Raw genomic sequence first — 24990 nt, forward strand, 5'->3', positions numbered from 1 at the left:
TGCGGAAGCAGTGCCAATCTCAATACTGATTGTGATCCATAGGAGGTCTTGACAATCTACGATAATGATGTCTCAAAGCCAAGGTACAGGAGGAGAATGTCACTGAGCTCAATCCTGACGAACCTCCAAGTCGTCCGAAGGCAATGGGGGAGCCACCACATGTGGAGCAAGCAAACATCCAGCCTCATCTGATGCCCAATACCCTGTTGCATCAGTACCAAGGCAGATACAGAAGTCAATGCCTTGAGGACTGGGGAATCGCACTCCCACTTGGTACCAAAACAGAAGACAACACTGAAGGCTGGGTTGTTACTGATCTTCTAGACATGGTCTGCCCTGCAGTCCTCATTGGTACTGAAGATAGTAATTGTGCCAAAGGGCCCCTTTGTACCAATAAGGAGGTCAACCTTGGCTGCCCACTCTGAGCCTTATACGATACAGATGATGGTGCAGACAGTTGAGACAAGTCTGCAATCAATCCTGGCAGCACTGAGGACCACACAGAAGTCATCCCATCAGCTGAATGCTCCTGAATAACTGGGGAGTCAGGAACAGAGAGGCAAGGCAAGTCTGATACTGCCTACTATGGCAATAGTGTGGGAAGAACTAGGGCTGATGTCATCGGTACTGGACTCAACGGGCATCCCATGGACGGTACCGGAGTTTGTTACAGTTTCCAATTGATGCCACCTCAGTACCTGAGAGTGGGTAAATGCTCCAGCTCCATCCTGTGTACCAGAAGAATCACGGGATCAGTCTGCACTCCTGGAAGAGGAGGCAGAATCTTCTTGAGCTCTGGAGTGGTTGCAGTCCATTTTGTGAGGCCTTTTCCTTGGAGGACCAGAGGAAGGAGAATGATCCTGTCTCCCTCCTGGGGAAGGCATCAGAGTCTGGCTGAGGAACATCCGCTCACTTCGGTTCTGAACTTGTCTGAGGGGCCGGACAGACCTGGAGGTCCCCGGCATTGTAGGGGTCTCATGGCCTGCTCCATAAGGTGCTGCTTGAAGTGCAAGTCCCTTACCACCTGTTTTTTTTTCTTGATTGATGAGCAGATGGAGCACATTTCTTTAATGTGCACTTCTCCCAAGCACCGCAGGCACCATGTGGAGGGTCATATTGGGAATGAACAATGTTAAAACTCTGGAGAAGGTATTGCACCAGGAAAACAATCTATCCTAACTAATTACTAGCACTAAACCTAAGGTAGTACTAAGCTAAATAACTTTCAGCTATGTACAACAAAATCTGAGATAGAAAAGCTTGGGGTAGATACCACACAGAATGCTCTGATTCCAGCTCCAGGGGATGAGAAAGAACAGGGGAGGGACATTGGGGTGGCACTGCCCTTAAATAGCCGAAGAAGGGGTAAAGGCCACAGAGCGCGAGTGCCACTCCTACAGGTACTGCTAGGCAAAGTTCTCCAGCTTCAGTGTGCTGGGCTTGTGCACGTCTGCTTCCATGTGCTGAGTGGATTACATGTCTGCAACCCGTCAAAGAACAAATCCCAGCTGCAATTTCCTCATCTTTCCCAATGTGGCAGTGAACCCCTTGTCCTCTTCTCCAGTTGGCACTTTCTAAGGTGTTCCTGGATCTTATTAAATACATCACAAGGTCTTTTAACATATCATTGGAGGTGGTGCAAGGGAAATCACAAACTGCTGGGCTTTTTGCACCTTGCCATGCCTATAAATCAGGGGCTGCTGGAGCCTGCAAAAGACCGTGGCAGACTTCAGCATAGATTCTAGCTATATCCAAGCATGTAGACAGGCCAAGTCTCTGCCAAGGGCTTGGAATACATTTATTCTCACCCAGTACCAGAATCTCTTGTAGCAACTGTCCAGGAGAAGTCCAAACCACAAGGGCCCCCTCAAATCAACACATAGGAGAAAAACCCCAAAAAGTTGGATGTACATCAACATAAAGCTTATTAGTCACCCAGCCTCCAGATGTAAGTAGCTAATTACCAAACCTTTCTCACAAAACGTATTTACACTGGGACATGTTGTCTCAAATTATGGACAGGGTTACTCCTGAACATAGGAATTAGTTAAAATCTATATTGAATGAGGGACACTGATAACTCGTACTTCCCTACAAACAGCACTTGACACGTCGGATACGGTGGCACGCACCATGGCTACATCTGTGGCAATGAAGAGATCGTCCTGGTTCCAGGTATCGAGAGTGCCCAGGGAGGTCCACGTCACCCTTGAGGACCTTCCCTTTGAAGGCAATTCACTTTTTGATTCAAAGACTGATGAGACACTCCATTCATGAAAGGTCTCCAGGGCTACCCTGGAGTCCCATGACCTGTACGTTCCAGAAGGAAACAAGCATGACCTCAGAATTCCTACAGGCAGCGTAGCACCCTTCTGGCCACTACTATTAGCAACCTCAGAGGACATTGGAGCAGTTGAGAATCTGGTCTGACTCTTCTTCTTTACACTTTGGTAACACTTGTGTAGCCTGTTATGCTAATAAAAATCTCATTGAAATGAACTGGTTGCAAAATAGTTATTTTAGCTCGTCATTTATGATCATTTCAACTGGAGAAATTAACAGTTTGAGTTACATTTTAAAGAAAATGAATGACCACTTGAATAATAATAAATATCTAGCTCTTACATATCACTTCTCATCAGCTCTCAAAGCACTTTAGAAAGAGGTCAGCATCATTATCCATAGAGTGTTAATAAATGAAAGGCAAGTGAGCGTCCCTGTAGACCAAGTAACAGAACTGTAAATCATACAGGTGCTTTGCTGTACACAGACCTGTTCTTTATTTTCTGCTGTCAATTAATTTGAATTTATTTAGGATGGCACATTGTTTTCCAATAAGAGCATTTGCTATCTTGCTTCCTCTGGATCATTAAATGCAGGACCTGCAGCATCTGATTTTCTAAAAAGGTAAATTGATGTCACATAGTCCCTAATTAGTTAAAAAACAAACCATTGAAGTTCCTATGAAGTTCCTATTTAAATGCTTCTCTTTCTACCTTTCATACTGTAGTCACTCTTAGATAGCCAGTATTTCTGTACACACTTGCAAAAGACAGTCTTTATCCTGCTAAGATCTGGTCTAATTTCTCTTGGTCAAATGACACTGATTTTTAAAAATAATCTTGCATTGAAAGAGAGCGAACGGCTGAATCAAAGAGTGGTGATTAAGATTTTGTATGGGCAGATATGGTGCGACTGTAAAATTTGTACACGGGCCCTACATATCATAGTGGTGGCACATCAAGCAAAGAATAAATATTAATATGCTATGACATTTCTGATCAGTGGATTGAAGTATAAATTGCTCCTCAAACTTAGTTTGCACAATAGTGTGAACACTGTGTGTGGTACATAACTGCTTCCATGGGGGGGAGGTCATGATTCCATTAAAACCTTACATCCATCTGTAGAAGGCCTTGATAGCTAAAAATCCATCTTGGTATTGATACCTTAATGTTTTCTTTTATAGAGCACAACTAACCAGATATCTGATCTTTACCTGAAGCTGCTGAAGTTGGAAGAGGAGACTGAACTTCTCAGAGATATTAACAGAGCTTTAAGGGAAGAAAATGTATTTCTTAAAGATAAACTGAAGAAATGGGAGCCAGGACACCATGAAAGTCAGTGCAAAACACAAACCATGCCATAAAATTACATGCTTCTGTTATGGTTAAGGTGTACTGTGGTTAGAGCCTCCTGGAACAGTTGGTGCTGAGAGTTTGTTTATATGCCACTGAACTTTATTCTCTCTTTAGAGACAAAAATACGGATGAAATTTCATCACTTTCATCTAATGACGATATAAAAATGCAGAACAAAATATTTTGTCTCTGTCAGTCTAGGTTTTATTTTATTAGTAACTAATAAAATCCCTCCTGTTTTGCATTCTAGGTAAGAAATTAAAGTCCCCTAATAAAAGGGCAATTAAGATGACCAAACAGCCTCTCTCATCAAAGGAAGCTGACCAGATGTGCAACCATCGGACCAGCTATGATGCTGATTTTGCTAAAGCTCTTAAGGTCTTCTACCAAAACATGAACATAGTGAGAGGGCAATTCCTGAAGCTGAAGCACAGCAAACCCCCTGTATGTATGATTTTTATGCAGTTTTCAAAAATGAGAACCAGGACTCTTTTATGACTTAAAACCATTGTGTATACCTCGCTTTGACTACCTAAGAATGAAGATACAACTGATCTTGTCCTTTGCTGTTGTTCCCTTCCTATATTTGAAGGTAATAGTTGAAACTGGAACCAACTTCCTGTCCTCCATGGGTTTTGTGTGGCTGTACTATCAATATCAAGGTCCACAAAGTGTAGATATCTTATAACATGCTGGGTATTCTAACAGTGTAAAGCCATGCGCTGTTCATGCTTCAAATGCAAGGAGCTAAGCACTTACTTGTCTAATGGAAAATTAGTGTATTATCCCAGCCAGCAGTACAGAAGGATGTCAATACCTTAGGCTCACAAGTCTTATTCTTGAGAAAAGAAGACTGGGGGGACCTGGTAAGTCTTCAAATATGTTAAGGGCTGTTATAAAGAGAACTGTGATCAGTTGTTGGTAGGACAAAAAGCAATGGGCTTAATCTGCAGCAAGGGAGATTTAGGAAAAACTTTTAACTATGAGGGTAGTTAAGCTCTGGAATAGGATTCCAAAGGAATCCCCATCATTGGAGGTTTTTAAGAACAGGTTGGACAAATGCCTGTCCGGGATGGTCTAGGTTTTCTTGATCCTGCCTCAGCACAAGGGGCTGGACTTGATGACCTCTCAAGGTCCCTTCCAAACCTACATTTCTATGATGTTGTTCATAAGAAAGGACATGCACCAGTTTCTAGTTCCAGCTCCTAGAAAGATGCCCCTGCAGAAAAATCTCCATGTTGTGGTTTTCCTGGCTTGTTTCACTAAAGCCTCATTACATCCCCCGAGTACCCTAATTGTGGAAGAAAAATATTTCTACATAGAAAAACTCCAAAATGGGTCAGTCCCCTATTAAAAGTCAGTCTCTTTGATTGTGTGGCATAACACTGCTGTTAGACTATAGCTGATAGCCTGGAGGCTACTTGAAAACGGGCAATTTGCAGGATCAACTGCTTTTTTGCATCTTGTCTTTTATGCTGTTTCTGTAAATGGCAGCTGCTACCAACAGTGCTTGCTTGGTGCTTCTAGGCTTCCCTGACCTGCTCCTCCTCTCCCTTATCAAGGCCACAACTGCTGTTACTGCTCACTCGCCCAAGCTCCACTCAAGGGCCCACAACCCCCAGCTCCTTGCCAACCACAGGTTTGTAGCTGTCTTACTTTGCCTACAGTAATGCTTAGATGCAGTGTGCATTCCCTCAGGCTGCTACCAATCTGCTCAGTTAACCTTGTTTGGTTGCTCCTTCTCAGTCCTTCATAACTAGTTATGTGTACATCACATCTTGCCCACAACTTCAATAGCAACTATAGGGTTCTCTGTAGGTAAATGGGGGAGGGGAATATGATTTCTGTGTTATCACAAGGTTGAAGACAGAGATAGGTAGATCACTACTTGCTCTGGCCTCTCAGGCTCTGTCTACACTGCATACCTTACAGCAGCTTAATCAAGATTCAGGGCTACTCTAGGTGTGAGTAAGCAAACTCATTTCACTTCGTTGTGACTCAGTAATTATTCATTTTACATGCACTGTACTTCAGCACAACATTAGGAGTAAAACTTGGGGTGACCTGAAATGGGTAGGAGGGGGTTGGGGCCTTTTTTGCTACTTTGATTTTTTTTTTTTTTGCACATATTTACATTAAAAAATAGACTGTTAAGGACTTTAGTTGTTGAGGATGGAAAGGCGCATCAGATTAAGTTTGTTCAAATCTGAACTGAGGAAAAATCTTTGTCTTCCTCTGGTTGTAGGTCTTTAGCATTAAATAGTCATTAAGAAAAAAAATTAAACTATTGAAAGAAAATTTTCCTTTTTTTGTATTGAATGTTGTAACTTCCATCACCCATAGTGTCTTACGGGGTAGACAAGATCTTACATCTAACGTAAGAAATCTTTTAGACCTTTGTTATACGTTATGAAGCAAGAACACCAAACTCTAAGAGGACAAAACACAGGTAGCAACTACCAGCCTGTTACTAGTTCAACTCCTTGCAAATCACTGTCAGTAATTTCTCTTACATTTGATCCTAATCCTCAGTGCTGTACCTGCAGAAGGAGCTGCAATTTCATTTTGTTTTTTAAATTACAGTTGCTGAAATGCTGAGGACTAGGATACAGAGTTCAGAAGAAGTAGGCATTTTGTATAATAGGAATTAAATGTGTATTGCTATATGGAAAACTATTCTTCTTATATCCATGTACAGGAGCCTTTGGTAGTGGGGTTGGCACCATAATAAAGCCAATTGTTATCACTTCTCCATTTTAAACTTTGTTCTGTAGGAACAGACATTGTAAAAAGGAGTCATTTAACCTTTTCTGCTTGTAGAATAAAAATTTATTAGGGGAAAACAGTCACAAGATCCTTGCAAAAGACAAGCAAAACTGAACTGGTCTATAGTACAGGCTGTTTTCAAAACCCAGTGCACAGAAGTTGTTGGGTCGTTAGTACCCAAGTGACTAAGTACCAAAGGAAAATATACACACCAGTCTGTACCTATTTTGACCAAATGAGTGGGATTTTTTTTTTATTTCTTGTAGAAACAAGTTGGTAGGTGCTAGGATATTAAATGTATTTGTTAGGAACCTATTTTGGCCATAAAGAACTAGTAGAAATGCACTTGCTCTACATCACTGCTATCAATTTGTGTGTATAAACTGATCCCTATTTGGGGGAGGAGGTGTGAAAGTAGTGCAATTTGGAGATCTTTGGAGAGGTGAAAAGCATTGCATATCTTCCCCACATGACTGACTGCTGCTGATTCTAGCTTGAGGACCTGTTCTGCTCTCCTCCTTCCCTTTCCCAACTCAGCTACCTGATCTATGAATCCACATCTAGTTTTCAATTTAACTGTGATTTGTCCCATCATTTCTGCTTTAGAGAGAATTTATTGTTCTTTCAACTTCAACTATTACCTTCTATTTTTTAGTTCCTGCTTTAATCGCCACCTTGCCACTCTAAGACATCCATAAGGAAAAGATGTATAAAATAGCATGCACACTGAGTCCAATATATACTCATTAATTTTATTGGTCTTTTGCAGGAAGAAGATAACCTGCAGATGCTACATCTTTTTACAGAGACACAATCATATATGTTGAAGGATTTTGGGGAGCAGCTTGAATCTAGCATATGCAGATTGAAAAATGATGTTGCTCTTATAGTTAAAAAGAAGAGAGAAAGCATGGCTTAAGTAATTCTTGAGCAACAGTGACTTAGTTACTTAATCATTAATCGTTGCAGTGTGCCAATTGTAGGTGGATAGCCAAACCACAACCTTAAGCTAAGCCTAACTATTTATGCTTTAATTGGTACTTGGTGGAAGACCAAGCAGCTCAGCTTTCTTGTTAATTACCCAGATAATTTGTAGAGACTTCAATTTTAGAATATGTGGTAATTTTAAGTGCTGTAGGTCATATACTGTACCATACACAAAGACGGACCAAAGCTGCTTGCTTGTCATACTAAATCTGAAATTCAACTTACAAAAGTATTTCCCTCCACATCTCTAGAATCACATGAATAAGATTTATAGCATGAAGCACCTATCCTGATAGCTTCTGCACTTACATAACATGTAAGTTAATTTGTTAGCTTTGTTTGACCTGTATTAACTGTCTTTATCTTAATTGCTCCATCTACTCCTAATATGTTCTTGTTTTTCAGTGTAACTCCTAGAAATAAGGAGTTGGATTTTCCTACCGTAAAGCCCATTACAGCAAGTTACTGAGAATTACAAGAAATTGAAGCATGTCTTGTTTTTATGAGTACCAAATCATACAAAATGACCCCAGCACAAATAAGTGGTCCCTTCCCCTAAATAGTCCTAAATAATGGCTTGATTAGCTAAGGCACTTGTTATCCAGGCCCTTCAGTGGTAAATGGAGTTAAATCCTTTGACTGACAAATTGATGTTTAGAACCTGTTATGCTAGCTGAAAAGCTCTCCAACTACTGCCCGCAATCTACCATTCTGGAGTTTTAATACCTATTAAAATTCTATAGATGATCAGACCTAAAACACACACATGCATCCCATTCAGCTCATATTTATACAAGATTATAATTTTTGGCATCTAAATAGATGCTGAAGCAGTAATTTCCTCTAATACTCCTAAAGCATGAGGTGGTGTTAATCTCTTTGCATCAGCTGGTTCACTAATGACTACACAAAATGCTATAATCCATTTAATACCATTGTTAGCAACAATACAACTGATTTGTAAATGTTATTAGGTTTTACATCTGAGTAAGCTCTTGGTACATTAGTTCATGCAATTGTAGTTTTTCTTGGAATTATTTTGAAACTTCAGGCTTCTGACTTGCTAATAACAGAGAATTCAATGCCATGTTTGTTGAGCCGATCAATCAGTTTTGTTTTAGAGAAAGCAGCTCCTGGAGTATATACGCCACCTCTGTTAAATGAATTATAAAAGCATTAAAAGATGTACCACTAGTTGATCATTGTGACATTTAAAATAGGTAAAATGCATCTAATCTGAGGACTGTATTATCCCCTGACTACCGAAGATACAACCATTTGTCCTAACTACAGTATTGCCAATGCTTATGAATTAATTGAGACCAGCTTTTTGGTGCCTGCAATAGGAGCTCTTGTGATGATGCAAGCTCATTTTGGGGATTTTACAGTCTAAGGACACAAACCTGCCCTTACCCCCTGCCTTCATGGATGGACTGTCTCTACAGCAGAGAGGGGTCTTAAAGGAGCAGGAGGCAGGGAAATGCTGCTGCATCAGGGGTCCTAGACTCAGCGATTCCCTCTGCTTCTTGCTGCCCCAGGACCCTCTCTCTGTGATGATGCTAATCCCTCCATGAAGGCAGGGATCACTGACAAGTTCTCTCACACACAGCTCTACCAGCATGGCCAGCCCTGAAGCATTTCAAAAGTAACTTTTATACAAAAAAATGGATTTAGTTTGATAGCTACATAAATATCAGTAATTACAATATTTAAAATCTTAATGGCCCAAGTAACAAAAAGTTAATTTTAATTATGCTTCTCTTCTGCCCTGGATGCAGCAGTGACTTTTTCTTCAACTACAGGGGAGTCGCATCTTATGTGGGGGTTAGGTGCTGAAGTCAGCGCGTAAGGCGAAAATCGCGTATAGTCAAACGCTCATTGAGTGGAATGGCGGGCAGAATTGCCCGCACTACAGGTACAGTATTTAAATTATTTTTCTCTTTTTTTGTTTGTTTTGCCAAGCATGTATAGTTAAAATCAAGTAAGTTAAATGCGCCTATGATGCGACTCCTCTGTACACCTCCTTTGTGCCAGCCAGAGAAGCAGCCCCAGGGCAGTAGGGGGAAGACTAAAAAGCTAATTGTCCACATAGCTAAATTATTTGTGTCTTGTCTTCTGTAATTAGATGATAATATATATATATATATATATTTATGCAATTATCAGAATTAAAGTGATTAATTTAAAATTATTTTTTAAATACTCAACATGAGAATTGGTTATTACAAATAATTATGCACTGAGTTATAGAAAGCTTTGCTTGGCTTGGGGTTTTTCCAGAACTTAATAAGGTGGTTGATTTTGTAAAGACACAGCTCACATCAATCTCTATTGAAAAAATTGGCTAACTGGATACGTAAGGAGCATGCTGTGTGTTTCCTGGATGTTCGTTTTCCAGCTCCATTTTAAATGCACAGAGGACCAGGGGGTTAAGAAGGGTTATGCGCACATACAGTACATAGGAAAATAAAGACTCACTGTTTAGGAAGAGAACTTGCATCCTTTAGCAGCGCTACACCTGCCTGAACCATTGCTACTGCTGTAGCAACATAGCCAACATCTGCAAAAAATGTGATAATGGAGTAGATATCTATCTGTTGAGCCACCAATAAGGTGTGTGACAGCTTGTTGAAGACTGGTGTATATAATTAGATGGAATATACAGCCAGAGGTGTTAACATAACCCAGTCACTGTTCAACATTAAACTGTGTTAAACATGGATCGGGGTTTAGTACCATGGGGGAAACATCATTTAACAAAAGGTTTAAAAGTATGTTTAAGATGAAGGAAACAGTTAATACTTTACAATTCAAATGCTGTAAGTAAGGCTTTCATTTTAACAAAGTTCCTTTTCCCTTTAGTTGGAGAGAATCTTTAAAAGAAAAATCCTTGTTTGGCAGACAGATAGTAATAACTGATGTTTTGGGGGAGAAAGCGTTAGTTTAGAGACTGATGCTGCTGCTGTTGAAGTCAGGTCCTATTTCATCAGTGTTGGGGATTTAGCTGGAGCTGTAGAGGGGGTGATGTTATCTAGGTCCCTCACTCTGGCTAGGATGTCCCTCAGGTCCCAGAAGACTGAGAGAGGTGGCAGCCATGTAGTGAGGTTTGCTCTTAGCCAATCTGTCTTTAAAGAAAGACTCACAAAGGGAATGGTGGGTGGAATAGCCCATCCCCTCATTATTTTGTCCACCAATTAGGCCCAACTTTGGTTCACTGATTTCTGGTTCCACACTTCTTGTTTAGCAGGACTGATCTTAACACAGTCCTTGAGTTATAGCAGTAGATCCTTTTGTTTGTACTAATTCCATCTGTCTCCCTTTTGCAACTTTTCCTATCAACATTTATTACTGTAAATTATTTTGCCACTTATGGGCTTTCACATACATTTTACAGCTGAGCTTCCAATTATTCTTGTAATAATTGGGCCTACAATTTTACCCTATCACTAAGACTGAAATCTAGGCCACTGATTTTGACTGTCTTGAAAAGGTGAGAGGTGACTCAGGGAAAGTACATCTCAGGACTTAGTTCTTTTCAAAGATCTGTAACTCTTGGCTGCAAAGAAATTACTTGGCTAAACCTGTGTTCCTTGCTTTCCTCCCAAGTTGTCCCACTAGAAGTCCAGAGTGACCATAGGCCAGCTGGGCATTCTGAGGCACTGGTTTCATAGTCTAGGACAGCTGGGCCCTGGTATCCACATCCCAAATAAGGGCATCAGCCACGATGTCTGTACTGAGGAGTGAGCCCTACACTCCCTTACTGTCAACTTAGAAGTACATGGGACCCAGCGGTTGGGTCCAATTACAACAGACGGGTGACTATACAGTAAGGCATGAGGCCAATTTGTAACAATCACAAACGTATCATGAAAGTACTCTCTCTTCACATCACTTTTAGCTTATTCCATCTAGGAAGTGAGACTAATATCAGAAACTGAATAAATTTACATAAGTAGTACTGTTGTAGTAATTAAGCCTACAAACATACCTTAATGGTGAGCTCAACTGTGACATAAGAGTAAAAGTTCATAAAATGTCACAAGAAGCTATAAACAACATATATTGATGGGGAACAATGCAAAACAGCAACAGACTGAATTAATACAAACAACAAGGCCTACTGATATAACTCGAGGACGGTGTTAATATCATGCCTGGTGAACATCAGAAGGGTGGGACTGAAAATCAACATTTATTGTACTGGAAGTAGGCCTAACTAGTGGACAGTATGAGGGGATGGGTTATTCACCCATCACTCCTTTTTTGGAGGGGGAAGGGGAAATCAAGAAGCAGCTGTCTGCCAACAACAGCTGCAGAGAGACTTACCATCATGACTTCCACCCACACTGTCTCATAAGTAACACAACTAGGCCTTCATCTTCCTGCTCCAGAGAGGGAGCCAGATAACACCACCACCACCTGGGATAAAAGACTCTTTTACAAAAACTTTCCCTTCTTGTCTATCCCTCTCCTTTTTCCTTCTGTCTAATAAGAGTCTGGTATAGACCATATTTTGCAGCACTGCTGTAAGATTGTAACCAAGAGGCAGTTAAAACCTGTACAAGTTTGCCAGGTCTCAGAGTGGCTGATAAAACCATGTGCAATAGTGTTTTTCAAATAGTGAGGATGGAAGTGAGTTAACACCGAGAAGCTGCATTTTCTATTTTTGCTGTTCTTTTGTTTCCCCTTTTGTGTGTTTTTTTTTTTTTTTTAGGAAATGGGATTGGATTTAAGAACAGCAACAGCTCCAGCCCCATTAACTCCCCTCCACCCCCCAAGACAGTTAAACACTGTCAACTGGGGACATGGGAGTCTTTTAAAAAAAAATTCAGCTAGAGGGAAAGGGAGCAAGGCATGTTGCTAAAATAAAAGTGTTAACTGTTTTTTTCCTATACTTTAGAAATATTTTTAATCCTTTATTAATGATGTGTTTGCCATGATGCTAAGCAGGTTAAGGTCTCTCTATACCAAACCCTCAACCTTGTTTAACATTAGACATTGACAGGGTCATATAACACCTTTGTGCCCATTATATTCCATCAAAATTAATAATGCTACACAGGCTGTCTTCCCAAAAATCATGGAAAAGTAGTTTGTAGTAGCAATGGCTGTGTTTAGCCTTGGAATAATAGCAGAGTGAGATGCAATTAGTGTTGAAATTCCAGGTTGCTACATGAAATGGAAGTCCTCCGTAAGTTAAGGCAGTAAGCTAATTTTTTTAATTGTAGTAGTGTTATTTACATCTATTGGTTTAATTTCTTGCTTATGTAACACCCACAAGTAGATTTCCTTCCAACATCACTGCTTCTTTATAACAGCTGGCAACTATACAATGGCTTCCAGCTATATTCAAATACTCTTTACAATGCTAAAAAATAATGGTCAGTAGAAGGAGGGGTACATGACAAACAGCTGACCTTGAATTTTTAAGATGACCATAATAAAACATTCTGGCTTCCTTACCTGGTCCTTTCACTTGGGTGCAGATTTTTACATTTGGTTTGCCCTGTTGTGGATCTTGGCCCTCGCAGTATCCCTCACCAAAAAATGTCATTGTAAAGGATGATCCATCTATCTGCAATGCAGAAGACAAGAAGTTTACAGAGTATCATTCATTTACAGAGTATCCATTTCTTTGTGTAATACAACAATTTGTATTTAGCAAGTGTACTTCACTTTTTATACCTTTGCATAACAATATATATTGCACCAAGAACTTTTCTAGTCTCTCAGCCCAGATTAACTGACTTGGGCTGCAGGGTTAAAAATAGCAGTGTAGATATTTGGGCTCTAAAATCCTCCTTGCAGGATTTAAGAGCCTAGGCTCCAGCCCAAATGTCTACACTGCAATTTTTAGCCCCAAGAGCTCAAGTCAGTTAACTCAGACACACAGTTTCTACCATGGGTTTTTTATTGCAGTGTAGACACACCCTTAAGTGGCAGACTCTAGCCTTTTGCAATGTAATTTGCATAATAAAAGCAAACACTAAAATGCTGTATAACTGTGGATGAAAGAATTAAATTACCTGCTTTTGTGTTGGTCCTTTCTTTGTAAAATGTCCACCAGAGAAAAGTTCTGGGTACTGCAAAAGAAAACCCAAAACTAAATTAGAAAAAGCAACGGGCCAGCATGTCTGAAATGTTAAAAAATGAAAAACAATACTTACTTTTGTCAGGAGATTTCTTCCAAAGCTAAACTTCACAAGAAGAAAAAATAAAAGGCCAGCAAACATCAGCTTAATAACAGATGCAATACCACCCACCGTTGCATAAGCTGCATACTGCACCTAATACAGGAACACAAAAAGATAAGTTTTCAGTAAAAGATGAAAAAAAACTATTCCACTGTGCTGATGTCAAAAGATATTCCACAGCAGAAAGAACCTTCAAACAACTTTTAGGACTAGTCTACACTACAAAGTTAGGTCACTTAAGTACTGCACATCACCCAAGGCTGTGAAAAATGTCACACGTTATGCAATATAATGAAGCTTCCCTAAGCCTTGGTATAGACACTGCTAGGTCAATAGAAAAATGTTTCCACTGACCTAACTACTGCTTCTCGGAGATGTGGATTTAGTACAGCAACAGAAGGCCCCATTCTATCGCTGTACAAAGTATCTACACTGGAAATGCTGCAGTTGTGCTGCTGTACCGTGTCTGATATACACATACACTCAGTTCCAACCATCTCTGACTAATGCTGCATTTTCAGTATTCACAGTGAGTAGAAAAAATAAGGGGAGAATATAATTTTGTGGTGCAAGCTGTAGAGAGGGGATATGGTAAACAAGAGAACAGTGCAAAACAGATCGTAAGCCAGACACGTTACTTTTCTTCCTCCTTTAAAACTACATTTCCCATCTTTTTTTGCCTCAACACAAGCAAAACTAACTTTGTTTTAAATGATTCAAGAGACTGCTGGTACTCATCTCCTGCTGGGAAAATGTGTAAAAGCTCAGCACCCGCGCATTGTGAACATAGAGCATTTCTCACCTTGATGCTGCCCTCAATCTGCACACCCAAATCCCACAGACATCAATAAAAATACCAGGTGATCAAGAGTGGCATTACCCCTTGATCACAATCTACTTGCTATGTTACACAGACCTGACAGTTTGGGGGTGGGGAGTAGGGAATGAAATAATAGTATTCCTTAATGCACATAGGAAACCATTAGACGATGTTAAACTAGAAAAGGCTATTTTTAAGTGTTTGATGCTGTAAGTAAGGTTAAAATAATGAAGGCCAATGCATAATATGGATCAGTATCTTATCATAACATATGTTTAAAATGGTGCAGAATCACATGGAATGAGCTAGAGTCAAAATGTGTTATATTTTATGTTCGTAATAATGGGCCAACCGCCTAAACCTCTGAACATAAATTACATCATAATTAGAATGAAAATTAACTATATATACACACTTCCAACCCTTGACTATGTCCAAAAAAACAGAAATAAACTTAAAATTGCCCCAATACTTCTCTAAAGAGCATAAACAATATTCTAACCCAACTGCTTCACCCAGTCTTATAAGTGAAACACTCCTCAGCCTTCCTCCAGCAAAAACCTGAAGTAGATGATGAACATTACCCTACTTTCCAAAGTGAGCAAACACCTACTCTGATGAAAAGACAAGAGAGGCAAGTTCCAGGGTCAAGAACTTCTAATGAGAAAACTCTTCCCACAAAGTTTGAGTCTAAGAACTTGTTCATCTCTCTCTGTCATCTGTATGGAAGGTATATAAAGAGAAGCATTCTTAGATAGCCATGGTGCAGACCCTATAGGGATTTATAGATTAACTGTATGTTAAACTGCGCTCAAAAGCAAAGAGGAGGCCATATTATGTACTGAACAACATGGCTCACAAGACTAAGATGACAAGCTGCATAGAGTGTGTTAAGTAGTTTAGCCTACAGTTGACAAGATTCATGAAGAAATGGTATTAGATCCACACCTGAAAGATAGTACCCTGCTAGCAAAGCACAGAATACAGGGTAGGGAGGGGTAACAAAAACAAAAAAACTAGGACACCACTGCCAGCTGAGATTCTAGGAGCAAATGAGTCTGCCACAAGACCCCCCAACTATTAATTTCTTTGACTGAAGCTCAGTAAGGGAAAAGACAATGTGTTTGTCCCTTCTCTAGCAACTCTAAATCTGTAGCCAGTCTAGTCTGAAGATAGTTGATTTGAAGAAAAATGGAAGAGATGCTTCACGCCACTGAAAGTGCTACAAAGAACAACAGAAAACTGATTTTATAAACATAAAAGCAAACTTACAGGTGTTTCTTTCAAATCTGTGTGCAAGTACCGTTGAGTTCGTTTTACAACAGAGACGTCTGATCCCATGAATGGAATGGAGTACTCTTTGAATTCCTGACTGTAAAACACTAGTCCTCTGAAAGCAAAAGAAACATTCATTAATATTTTCCTTCACTTACAGTAATGTCACCTGTATAGCTATTCTTTTCAAAACTTAGCAAGTTGTAAAACTGACTTACAATTGTAACTTGGACAAAAATAGAGCTTTTTCCGTAAGCATTTTTACCCCATACTCTCTCTTTCCTTTGGATTTAATAAATAATCCAAAAACCTGAGCCAAATTTATCCCTACCACAAACCAAAGTCAATTGCATTACCAAGGGATGAATTTGACTTACTGCCCGTACAACATTTTGTCCTTCCATAGCAGTAAGAGCTTTTTAAATGTAATTGTTTAAGTCAGTAAATCTAGGATCAAAGGGTGCTCCTAACAGTTTCTCTAATAAAGCTTTCAGTACAGGTGATGTTACAAAAAGCCAATCAGTTTTGATGCATTTTTCCCTCACTGTACCTTATCTTGAAATATCAGATACATTAAGTCTTTATTTAAAGAAGTTATTCGTCCAATTATACCAGACAGGAAACATTCCTTCTTTTAGAAATGTATATTAAAATATAATATAATTATAAAGCTCTAGGGGAAAGATTAAAACAAAACAAAATTCTGGTTTTATAAGTTTCTCTTACCTTCTTTTTAGTTTTGCGCCAATGATTGGGAGAGGTTTGTGTCCTATCTGCTTTCGAAGCTTCCTCAAATTGTCTTGATCTGCAAGGCCATGAATAGCTGACTTCCAGGTTCCATCATGGATACTGTACCCCTAGTGAAATACCATGAAACTGTTACTACTCCAGTATCTAAAATCCTGACCTAATGTTTAATCCAGCCTGGGGAAACTCTTTCCTTATTACTACTACTTTTAACATTTCTCATACTATGTCTACATGCACGACCAGCTACATTAAAAAAATATACTGGCACTGGCCTACTGACAGCAGCTCAGGTTGTTATGTTTTAATGTATTTTGCAAGTTTTCCCCGCCAACTCTTTACAAATGAGCCTTGCTATGATAAATGTTTTTAATCAAAAGACTAGTTATCAGTTACATCAAGACCAATAAAATTATTTTTCATCACCACTACAAACGGCTGGGATCTAGCTTGTTCCATGGTCCGATATAGCTTCATGGCAGTTTTGCAAAGCTGCTACAAAGGCTATGATATTTTGATTATGGGTAAAAAATATGTCTTTGGTTAGCTGCTATCTCACAAGCTTTGTAATGTTCACATTATGTATGCTTGTGGCTAATAAGTATGCAATTTTAGAAGACAATATAAACAAACTAACCTCAGGTCCAGATTTCACTGTCAGGAAACTTTCAACTGCAGTTAGGGTACCTTTAATGGGGAAAAAACTGTTAAAAAGTAGTTCATATGCAGTCATACAGCAGTGAACTAGACAGTAGTTCACCCACTGAGGGACACATCCCGACAGACTGTCAGAGGACTGATATCACTAGCAGAGGAGGAAGAGTAAAGTAAGACTCCAGTATTGAAGTACTTTATCTCCAAGGAAAATAAACTAAGATTGTAAGCCAAGGCTATTTTACTCACATTGAGTACCATAGGCAAAGTGCTTTTATCAAAGTATATGATATTATCCTCACTTACTAGCTGCCATCCTTGTTTTATATAAAGAAAGAACAGCTCAGTGATTAAAGAAAAAAAGGGAAAAGATAACATCAGGGCCCAAAGCATTTTTCACCTTTGCTTTGACATTAAGCATTATGTAGGCTATTGAAATTTAGAGATGAAGTCACAAAATTTGGTAGCCCTTTTGAGTGCCATACAATAAATCAACTTGTTCCACTGCATTTAACTTCTTGTATATATTTTACATTTTGCTAGGTAATGAACAGCAAAACAAATTTTCTCTCCCAAATCTTAGTTTACTGTCTGCTATATCTTAAAGCCAACGTACCACCTTTTAAAAATTTATAAAAAGATAATTAGTGTGGGATCACTCATGTGAGTAATTGTGTTGACACTTTAAAGGAAGGTCACAATGAAAGGTATTCAGTATACTAAATGCAATTCTACTGGATACAGAATCCATAACTGAGAGTGGGGTCAAGTTACAGCTGAAATTAGTTTAATCATTTCAGTCTAGCTTCTACACATCTGTCCTTCTTAAAGACAAAATAGTGACAATAGGACACTGACAGAAAGACAGAGTATATTGTGGCTCCAACATCTACTACTGTCTCTCTGATAAGCAATAAATAAGGCTACGGTTATTTCACAGAGATCACGGAATCCATGACTTCCAGAGACCTCCATGACATTTTCTGCCCTGGGGTTGGAACTGTCAGCAGGCAACCCCACAGCTCTCAGCCGCTGCTGGCGGGCCCCCAGCAGCTCCTAATGGCCAGGCAACAAGGGGACCCCGGAGTTCCCAGTCCCAGTAAGCGGCGGGGGGACACCCCACCCCACCCCCCCTGCCCAGATGCTGCGAGGGGGGCGCAAGGGGACACCAGAGCTCTCAGCCACTGTGGGTTCTGGACCCTCCTCCCTCCCCATTTTGTCAGGGATATTTTTAGTAAAAATCACAGACAGGTCAGAGGCTTCCGTGAATTTTTGTTTATTGCCCATGATTTTTATTAAAAATATCTGTGACAAAATCTGAGCCTTAGCAATAAACACACGACAAACAAACCAGGATCCAGGATTGTGAATCTCAGCCCAACATAACTATCAAGATAAAGGTCACACTTAGATAAATCACCTTTCAAATTGTCTCTGGTGTACAAGACTCCCATATCAGCTGGAATAGAGTCAAAGCCACTGCTTCCAACGACATATACCCCCTTTTCTGCAGCTTTATCATTATATTTCAGATACATTCCTTCCAGAAACTGAAAAATATTAAATACAAACATTTTAAAATGAATAATCCTGAACTGTGGTTTAATCTGAACTTCAAGGAAACATGCTAAATTAACTAATTCTAACTTTAACCATAACACAGAGGGAACCTCCTCCTTTTCGGGTTCATTTAGAAGGGAGCCTTACGTCACCATGTGCGGGTCAACAGACACTGCTGCTGAAAAACTTCCAGCTCCGGCACATAGCACACATGTGCATCCACATTTGGAATACATATATAGACCATCAGTTGAAGAAGTACGGTTTATATTCTAAATAAAATAAAAGCCTATTTATTCATAAAACTCCACATCATACACATATTGTCTATAACACAAGTCTTATCTGGTGGTAACAGTATAGCAGTAGACCACAAATGTATCTATTTACAGTATTCAATGTTCTTTAGTCATAACATATTCACTGTATCTTTGTGTAAAGTGTAAGACAGTCAAGATATGTATCTTAGACATTGAAAATGAATAGCTCAACTGAAAAGCCACTCACACAGAAACACTTGAAATATTTTAAATCCGGTATTTCAGTGAAAGTTATCTGTGTTCTCTTTCCTGTGGAAGATACAGTGTTACATTCTGGCCACCCCATAAGGCCAGTGATTAATTCTGCATAATTATGCTTCCCTCTTTTTCCTTTACACCAGTACCATACAGAAAATTATGAGCCATCAAGAGCTAATATCACTAACCAACAGAACATTCTATAATTTTGAATTATAGAATCATAGGACTGGAAAGGGCCTTGAGAGGTCTTCTAATCCAATCTCCTGACCCAAGACAGGACTAAATATTATCAGACCATCCCTGACAGGTGTTTGTCATTGGAGGTTTTTAAGAGCAGGTTAGACAGAGATTCTACAACCTCCCTAGGCAATTTATTCCAGTCCTAAACTACCATGACAGCTAGGGATTTTTTCAAGTGAGATTTTAAACCCCAATCCAGCAAAACATTTAATCATGTGTTTAACTGTAAGCACAAGAGTAGTCCTGTTGAAGTAAATGGGACTACTTATGTGCTTAACTTTAAGCACATGCCTAAATGTTCTGTTGGATTGGGGCCTAAAATCTCACTAGATTTTTTTTTTTTTTAAAGCATCATTACTCTGGTAAGACAGAACTGTACAAACTATAATTTATTTTAAGGGAGAAGAACAAGACAGCAAAGAATCAACCTTTAATATTTACTTATCTATCCTCTGTGAAAGCACATCCGATCAGCCATATTTCACATTTATATAGCATCTTTATCATCTCCAAGTTCTGGAAGACTATATACATATACCGAGTCACTGAAATGCAGATGCTGGCATCTTTTAGGCACATACATTAACTCCTCACTTAAAGTTGTCCCTGTTAACGTTGTTTCGTTGCTGATCAATTAGAGAACATGCTTGTTTAAAGTTGCACAATCTTCCCTTATAACGTTGTTTGGCAGCCACTTGCTTTGTCCACTGCTTGCAGAAAGAGCAGCCTGTTGGAGCTAGCTGGTGGGGGCTTGGAACCAGGGTGGACCGGCAGCCCCCCCATCAGCTCCCTGCTCCCCTAAGTTCCCTATGCAGCAGCTGCGGAGCAGGCTATCAATTGCCAGCAGTTCAGCTGTCCCTCCCCCCACTGCCATGTGCTGCTCCTGCGCTCTGCCTTGGAGCTGCTCCCGGGAGCCTCCTGCTTGCTGTGCAGGGGGGAAGAAGAGGGGGGGCTAATGTCAGAGTGTCCCCCTCCCCCCCGCTCCTGCTCCCTGCTTTCCCCATCTCCATAGAGCAGGGGGACACGACAGGGCTCAGGACGGAAGGAGCTTGCTGCCAGCAGCTGCAGTCTCAACTTGCTGATCTACTTAAAAAGGCAATGTACTTAAGAGTGGCATCAGCGTACTTAAAGGGGCAATGCGCATCTCTCTCTCTCTCTCTCTCACAGGATGTGTCTCTCTGTCTGTCATACTGTCTCTCCTCCCTCCATTTGTGCTGCCTTGTAGAGTGTGAGGCTACGTTAACAAAGTGTTAACCTTGGGGGCTCAGCCGAGTGCTAGTTCATCATTTAGCAGTAAGGCATTCCCTGGGAAATATCCCACCCTCTTACTTCACCACCTCAATCAAGCTTCACAATCATCACTGCTGTGTACAGTATTAAATTGTTTGTTTAAAACTTATACTGTGTGTGTGTGTATATATATATATATGTATAGTCTTTTGTCTGATGAAAAAAATTTCCCTGGAACCTAACCCCCCCCCCCTTTACATTAATTTGTATGGGGAAATTGGAGTCGCTTAACATCATTTCGCTTAAAGTCGCATTTTTCAGAAACATAACTACAATGTTAAGCGAGGAGTTACTGTATTACATTGCTCAATTGGGGAGGGAGGGAGCAAGCATTTTAATCAAGATCATCAGAGCAAATCCCTATTCTTAAAAATAGTGTACATGGAATGTTTAATGCACACACACACACACACACACAGCAGAAAGGAATTACATTTTAAAGGTCTCTTCTAAAACACTTTCATGAGTCAACTCTACCAAGATCTGAACCTGAATCTCCAGCGAGTTGAGGTATTTCACATATGTGTGCATAGACCACTAACCCATCCTATAGAAAAGTTACAATCTATATCTAGGGAACCTACCAGAAAATATGACATTTTACTAATTTTGAATTTTCAAGATTTCCCAAACGATTTAGCTAACATCATTTCTGAAAGTAGAATTTAGCCTCCTAAGTCACCTGAGCACTTTTGAAAATTGTACCCAGTATTATTAATCAGCACTTATATAGTGCTATATGTACTCAAAGCATTTTATACACATGAACTAATCCTTACAACACTCCTGTGAAGTAGGAATATTAACTACTTGTTTTCCTATTTTATGGTTTGGAAAATAATGCAAAAGATGAAACCCCCAGATGACATCACAGTCAAGGTTGGGATTTAAAATTCATGAGTTCCTAATTTTCAGTCCCACACTGTTTCTAATGACTGTTGCTAAGAGTAAGAAAGGGAAACTAAGAACACATTTAAAAATCACAGCTTAGGGACTGGAAAATATTTTTCCTGTTCAGGAATATCAGTGAGAACTAAAGATGTGACCCAAATATATTCAATAAAACTGTCTTTACTAAATTATTCATCTGATATTTTCAAGCGGTAATTCATTCATTTGTTCATGTCACATACCTGAGGTTCTCCACTGATGTCAACGCAACTTGTGCCATTCTCAACACAAGCTTTCACTACTGGTTCTCCAAAAAAACTGTACTATAAACAGAAAAGGAAGCTATTTATCTTACTTGGCAAATGTGCAATAAAAGCAAATATTTTACAGACAGTTTTGCTAAATGGAGCAAATTATTGCAGTAGGTTGGGCATTACCATTTGTTAGGATATGTCAACAAAATGCAACAGAGTTTGCCCTATGCTGACCTAAAATTCTTGAACTCATTCTTTGGGGACATTTAAAGGGATACCATCAACTTGAAATTTAATTGGTTATCTAAAAGACAAACACTTCAAAGTAGTTTCAGGCACTACATCTATTTCAGATTCCTCAGCCAGTTTTTGTGGATTTACATTACATTTTTCAATGAAAATGTTCTCTCTTCTATTGCTGTGTTAGACTCACACAAACAACAAGGAAAATTAATTACACTGGGGAAACATTCAAATTCAATACACACCTGAAGTGCTGTCAAAACAGAAAACAAACTGTTTGCTTTAATTTTTCAGATGTAGACATCTGTGTGGTTAGTACTGTCTGAAAAATGTTACCAATTATAGTTGTCTGAGTCTTAGTTATTGGTATCCCTTTAAATTCTGAGTTGCAGAATTCCCTCTGCCAACTCATCCACAGTAGATCAAAGGGCAAGAGCTGGAAGATAGGTGCTGCCAAGACATGTAGAACGGGGGAGTAGAGCACATGATAAATCTAAATTTGTTTTTAGTATTAATGCAAAACAATAATTAAGTAGATTAAATTGCCTTTACTGGTTTTATTTTCTAAACAAAACATATGCAACTATGGTGCAATACGTCACGTGCAATAAGCAGCCATTCCAAATTTACTGTCTGAAGCAGCAGCACAATCTCATTAATATTTATTTATTCAAGAAACTATATTTAATTTTTAGAGTTTCACAGCTCGTGTTTTGATCTTAAACCGCATACTCAGTTACTACATGTTTACAGTATACCGCCTTTTGTCTGTAACAGCATGTGAATTGCTTGTTTGTCCATTTTGTTTCTGATACTTAGAAGACTGATACTTACTGGGCCTACACAGTTGAGAACAACAGCTGCCTGTTTAGCCATATCAGCAAGGGAGGATGGGTCACTGACATCACAGGGTATTATGCCAACTTCTGACTTTAGCTCTGGCTTTCCTAAGAATCAAAAAAAGAATAAGTGTTACAAGAGGAGCCTGGTACTATCAGGTTACTAGCCTCATCAAATTTACTTGCTCTTTCTTTTAACTACAGTTCTTACTGTACTATTTATGGTATGAATAGAAACAAGGATAGGAAGAAAATGGGATGCTTTTCCAGCACATTAACAAACTAGGACTTTTCCCTCCATTTTGTGGGGCAGAGGAGGATTAAACCCCAGTGGTGTCAGAGGTAAACACCAGCAACATCCTGTGCAACCTCACAACGGTTGCAAGGGATCTTGGCCTGATTAATGGGGCCAGAAGACTATGACTATTATTACAAATAATAATTGCTATCACAGTTGCTGCTCAAGGCCCCAAACACAGATGACAAGGCCACCCCACCACAGCAGAGCTGCCCAAATCTTACTGACTGCTCAGCGCCTGCGGGGCCGGATCCCCACTCCACCCACAGGAGCTTGAAGGAGGGCTCCCCCAACATTGGTGCCCAGTTGCCCCTTCCATCCAGAAGGTTAGGAGTTAAAGGAGATTGAAACAGGAAAAAGAGCTCTTAAGGCCCCAGCCACAGGTGGAGAGGGGCATGGGACACTGCTATCTGCATGGGGGGGAGAAGGGAGTGAGGAGCCATGGGGGTGGTGGCACTGCCATCCCTGTAGGGGAGTGCTGCTATGCCCACGAGGGGAAGTTGGGGGGGGGCTAGGCCATGGTGGGGGGGGCACTGCTACCACCACAGGGGGAAGGGGACCAGGCAGGGCCACGTGGGGGTGCCGCTATCACCACAGAAGGAAGGGGTGATTGGGCAGCGCAATGGGGGGGGGGCTGATATCACCACAGGAGGAAGGGGGACCCAGGCAGGGCCATGGGGGACATTGCTACCACCACAGGTGGAAGGGGTGACCGGGCAGGGCCATGGGGGGGAGACCAAGCAGGCCATGGTGGGGAGGGTGCTGATATCACCACAGGGAGGAGGGGGGACCTGGGCAGGGCCATGGGCGGAGGGGGCCCGGGCAGGGCGGGGGGGGGGAAGTGAAGAGCCGGGGTCCCCGTTTCTTTAGCCCCTGTCGGGCCTCCGCCCTCTTCTTCCCTTCCCTTACCCAGCCTCTCAGCCGCCCTGTCCAGCACCCCCTGCAGTTTGTCCCGGCTCCTGCCGGCCACGGCCCAGCGCAGCGAGCCCCGCAGTTCAGCCCCGGCCGCCACCCGCGCCACCTCCTCCGCCACGAAGTGGCCCGTGAAGCCCGAGGCCCCGAACACCACCAGCTCGTAGGGCCTCCCGGCCGCCGCCCCGCCGCGGGTCGCCATGGAGACAGAGTGCGCGCGAGCAGCTGAACCCGGCGCGAGCTGCTCCGGGACTAGTAGCAGTAGGCGCGGGACCCAACCCCGAACGAGCCACAGGAAGGAATCACGTGACCCGCGCCTGCCGACTGCAGCCCCGCCCCCCGCTCCGGCTGCTCGCGTCCGAAGCTGCGAACACCGCCCGCGTGCGCCCGCCCAGACTGCTGGGGGCACCGGGGCAGGCGGCAGGGAGTGCGGAACTTCCCCCCCCTCCCCGCCCAATAGAAGCAAACTGACTTTTTGTAGAATAGCTACTCAGCGGAGTTGATTAGCGAGTGGGCAGAGCTCCCTTACCAGCTGTGCCGTGGTTTGCAAATACGTTTTAGAGAGAAATGATCGTTAAAATGTGCTTGCCAAACAATCTGCCTTGCAGAGATTGCAGGCTACATAATGGGGAAACAAAATTATGTGAAAACTGAGGCCCCAACGTTTGCAGAACTGTTTGCGAAGAGGAACTTTCCCACAAAGGAGTGCAATAATTGCTGGCAGAATAATGCCCAAAATGGCTGAATACCACACGGCCTGCTAAAGTCAGCATAAGGTCCTGTGGCTATAGAGAGCTCTTTGCAGGGTTAACGACTGCATACATTTCAGGCAAAATTACTCAAAAGTGTCTTTAAAAA

At 41.0% G+C, this 24990-nt stretch overlaps 2 protein-coding genes across 2 annotated transcripts in view; one reads left to right on the plus strand and one right to left on the minus strand.

Moving 5' to 3' along the window:
• Positions 1–7326, plus strand: part of LOC113406211 (kinesin-like protein KIF28P) — a 51230-nt gene extending 43904 nt beyond the window's left edge. The window contains exons 21-23 of the mRNA XM_026649513.1: positions 3470–3620; positions 3892–4085; positions 7177–7326. Of these exons, the coding sequence (XP_026505298.1) occupies positions 3470–3620; positions 3892–4085; positions 7177–7326 (495 nt within the window). The remainder of the gene's footprint in view (positions 1–3469; positions 3621–3891; positions 4086–7176) is intronic.
• On the minus strand, positions 7139–24412 carry SCCPDH (saccharopine dehydrogenase (putative)). Its single transcript, XM_024212104.3, has 12 exons — positions 24130–24412; positions 22918–23030; positions 21829–21909; positions 18505–18634; positions 17068–17117; positions 16410–16540; positions 15681–15798; positions 13562–13681; positions 13421–13477; positions 12858–12969; positions 9873–9954; positions 7139–8547 (listed from the first exon to the last, which is right to left on the minus strand). The coding sequence occupies exons 1-12, from the start codon at positions 24332–24334 to the stop codon at positions 8442–8444; spliced, it is 1305 nt and encodes a 434-aa protein (XP_024067872.1). The 5' UTR covers positions 24335–24412; the 3' UTR covers positions 7139–8441.
• Positions 24413–24990: the final 578 nt, after the last annotated feature.

This window comes from Terrapene carolina, unplaced genomic scaffold, assembly GCF_002925995.2.
Source record: "Terrapene carolina triunguis isolate 2854851 unplaced genomic scaffold, T_m_triunguis-2.0 Scaffold85, whole genome shotgun sequence".
NCBI lineage: Eukaryota > Metazoa > Chordata > Testudines > Emydidae > Terrapene > Terrapene triunguis.

Coding starts and splice junctions, on each gene's coding strand:
- SCCPDH (XM_024212104.3), bottom strand. CDS start 24,334: ATGGCGACCCGCGGCGGGGCGGCGGCCGGGAGGCCCTACGAGCTGGTG. Junction 17,118..18,504: donor CACCAGAGACAATTTGAAAG/GTGATTTATCTA, acceptor TCCCCATTAAAG/GTACCCTAACTGCAGTTGAA. Junction 12,970..13,420: donor AAGGACCAACACAAAAGCAG/GTAATTTAATTC, acceptor TCTGCATTGCAG/ATAGATGGATCATCCTTTAC.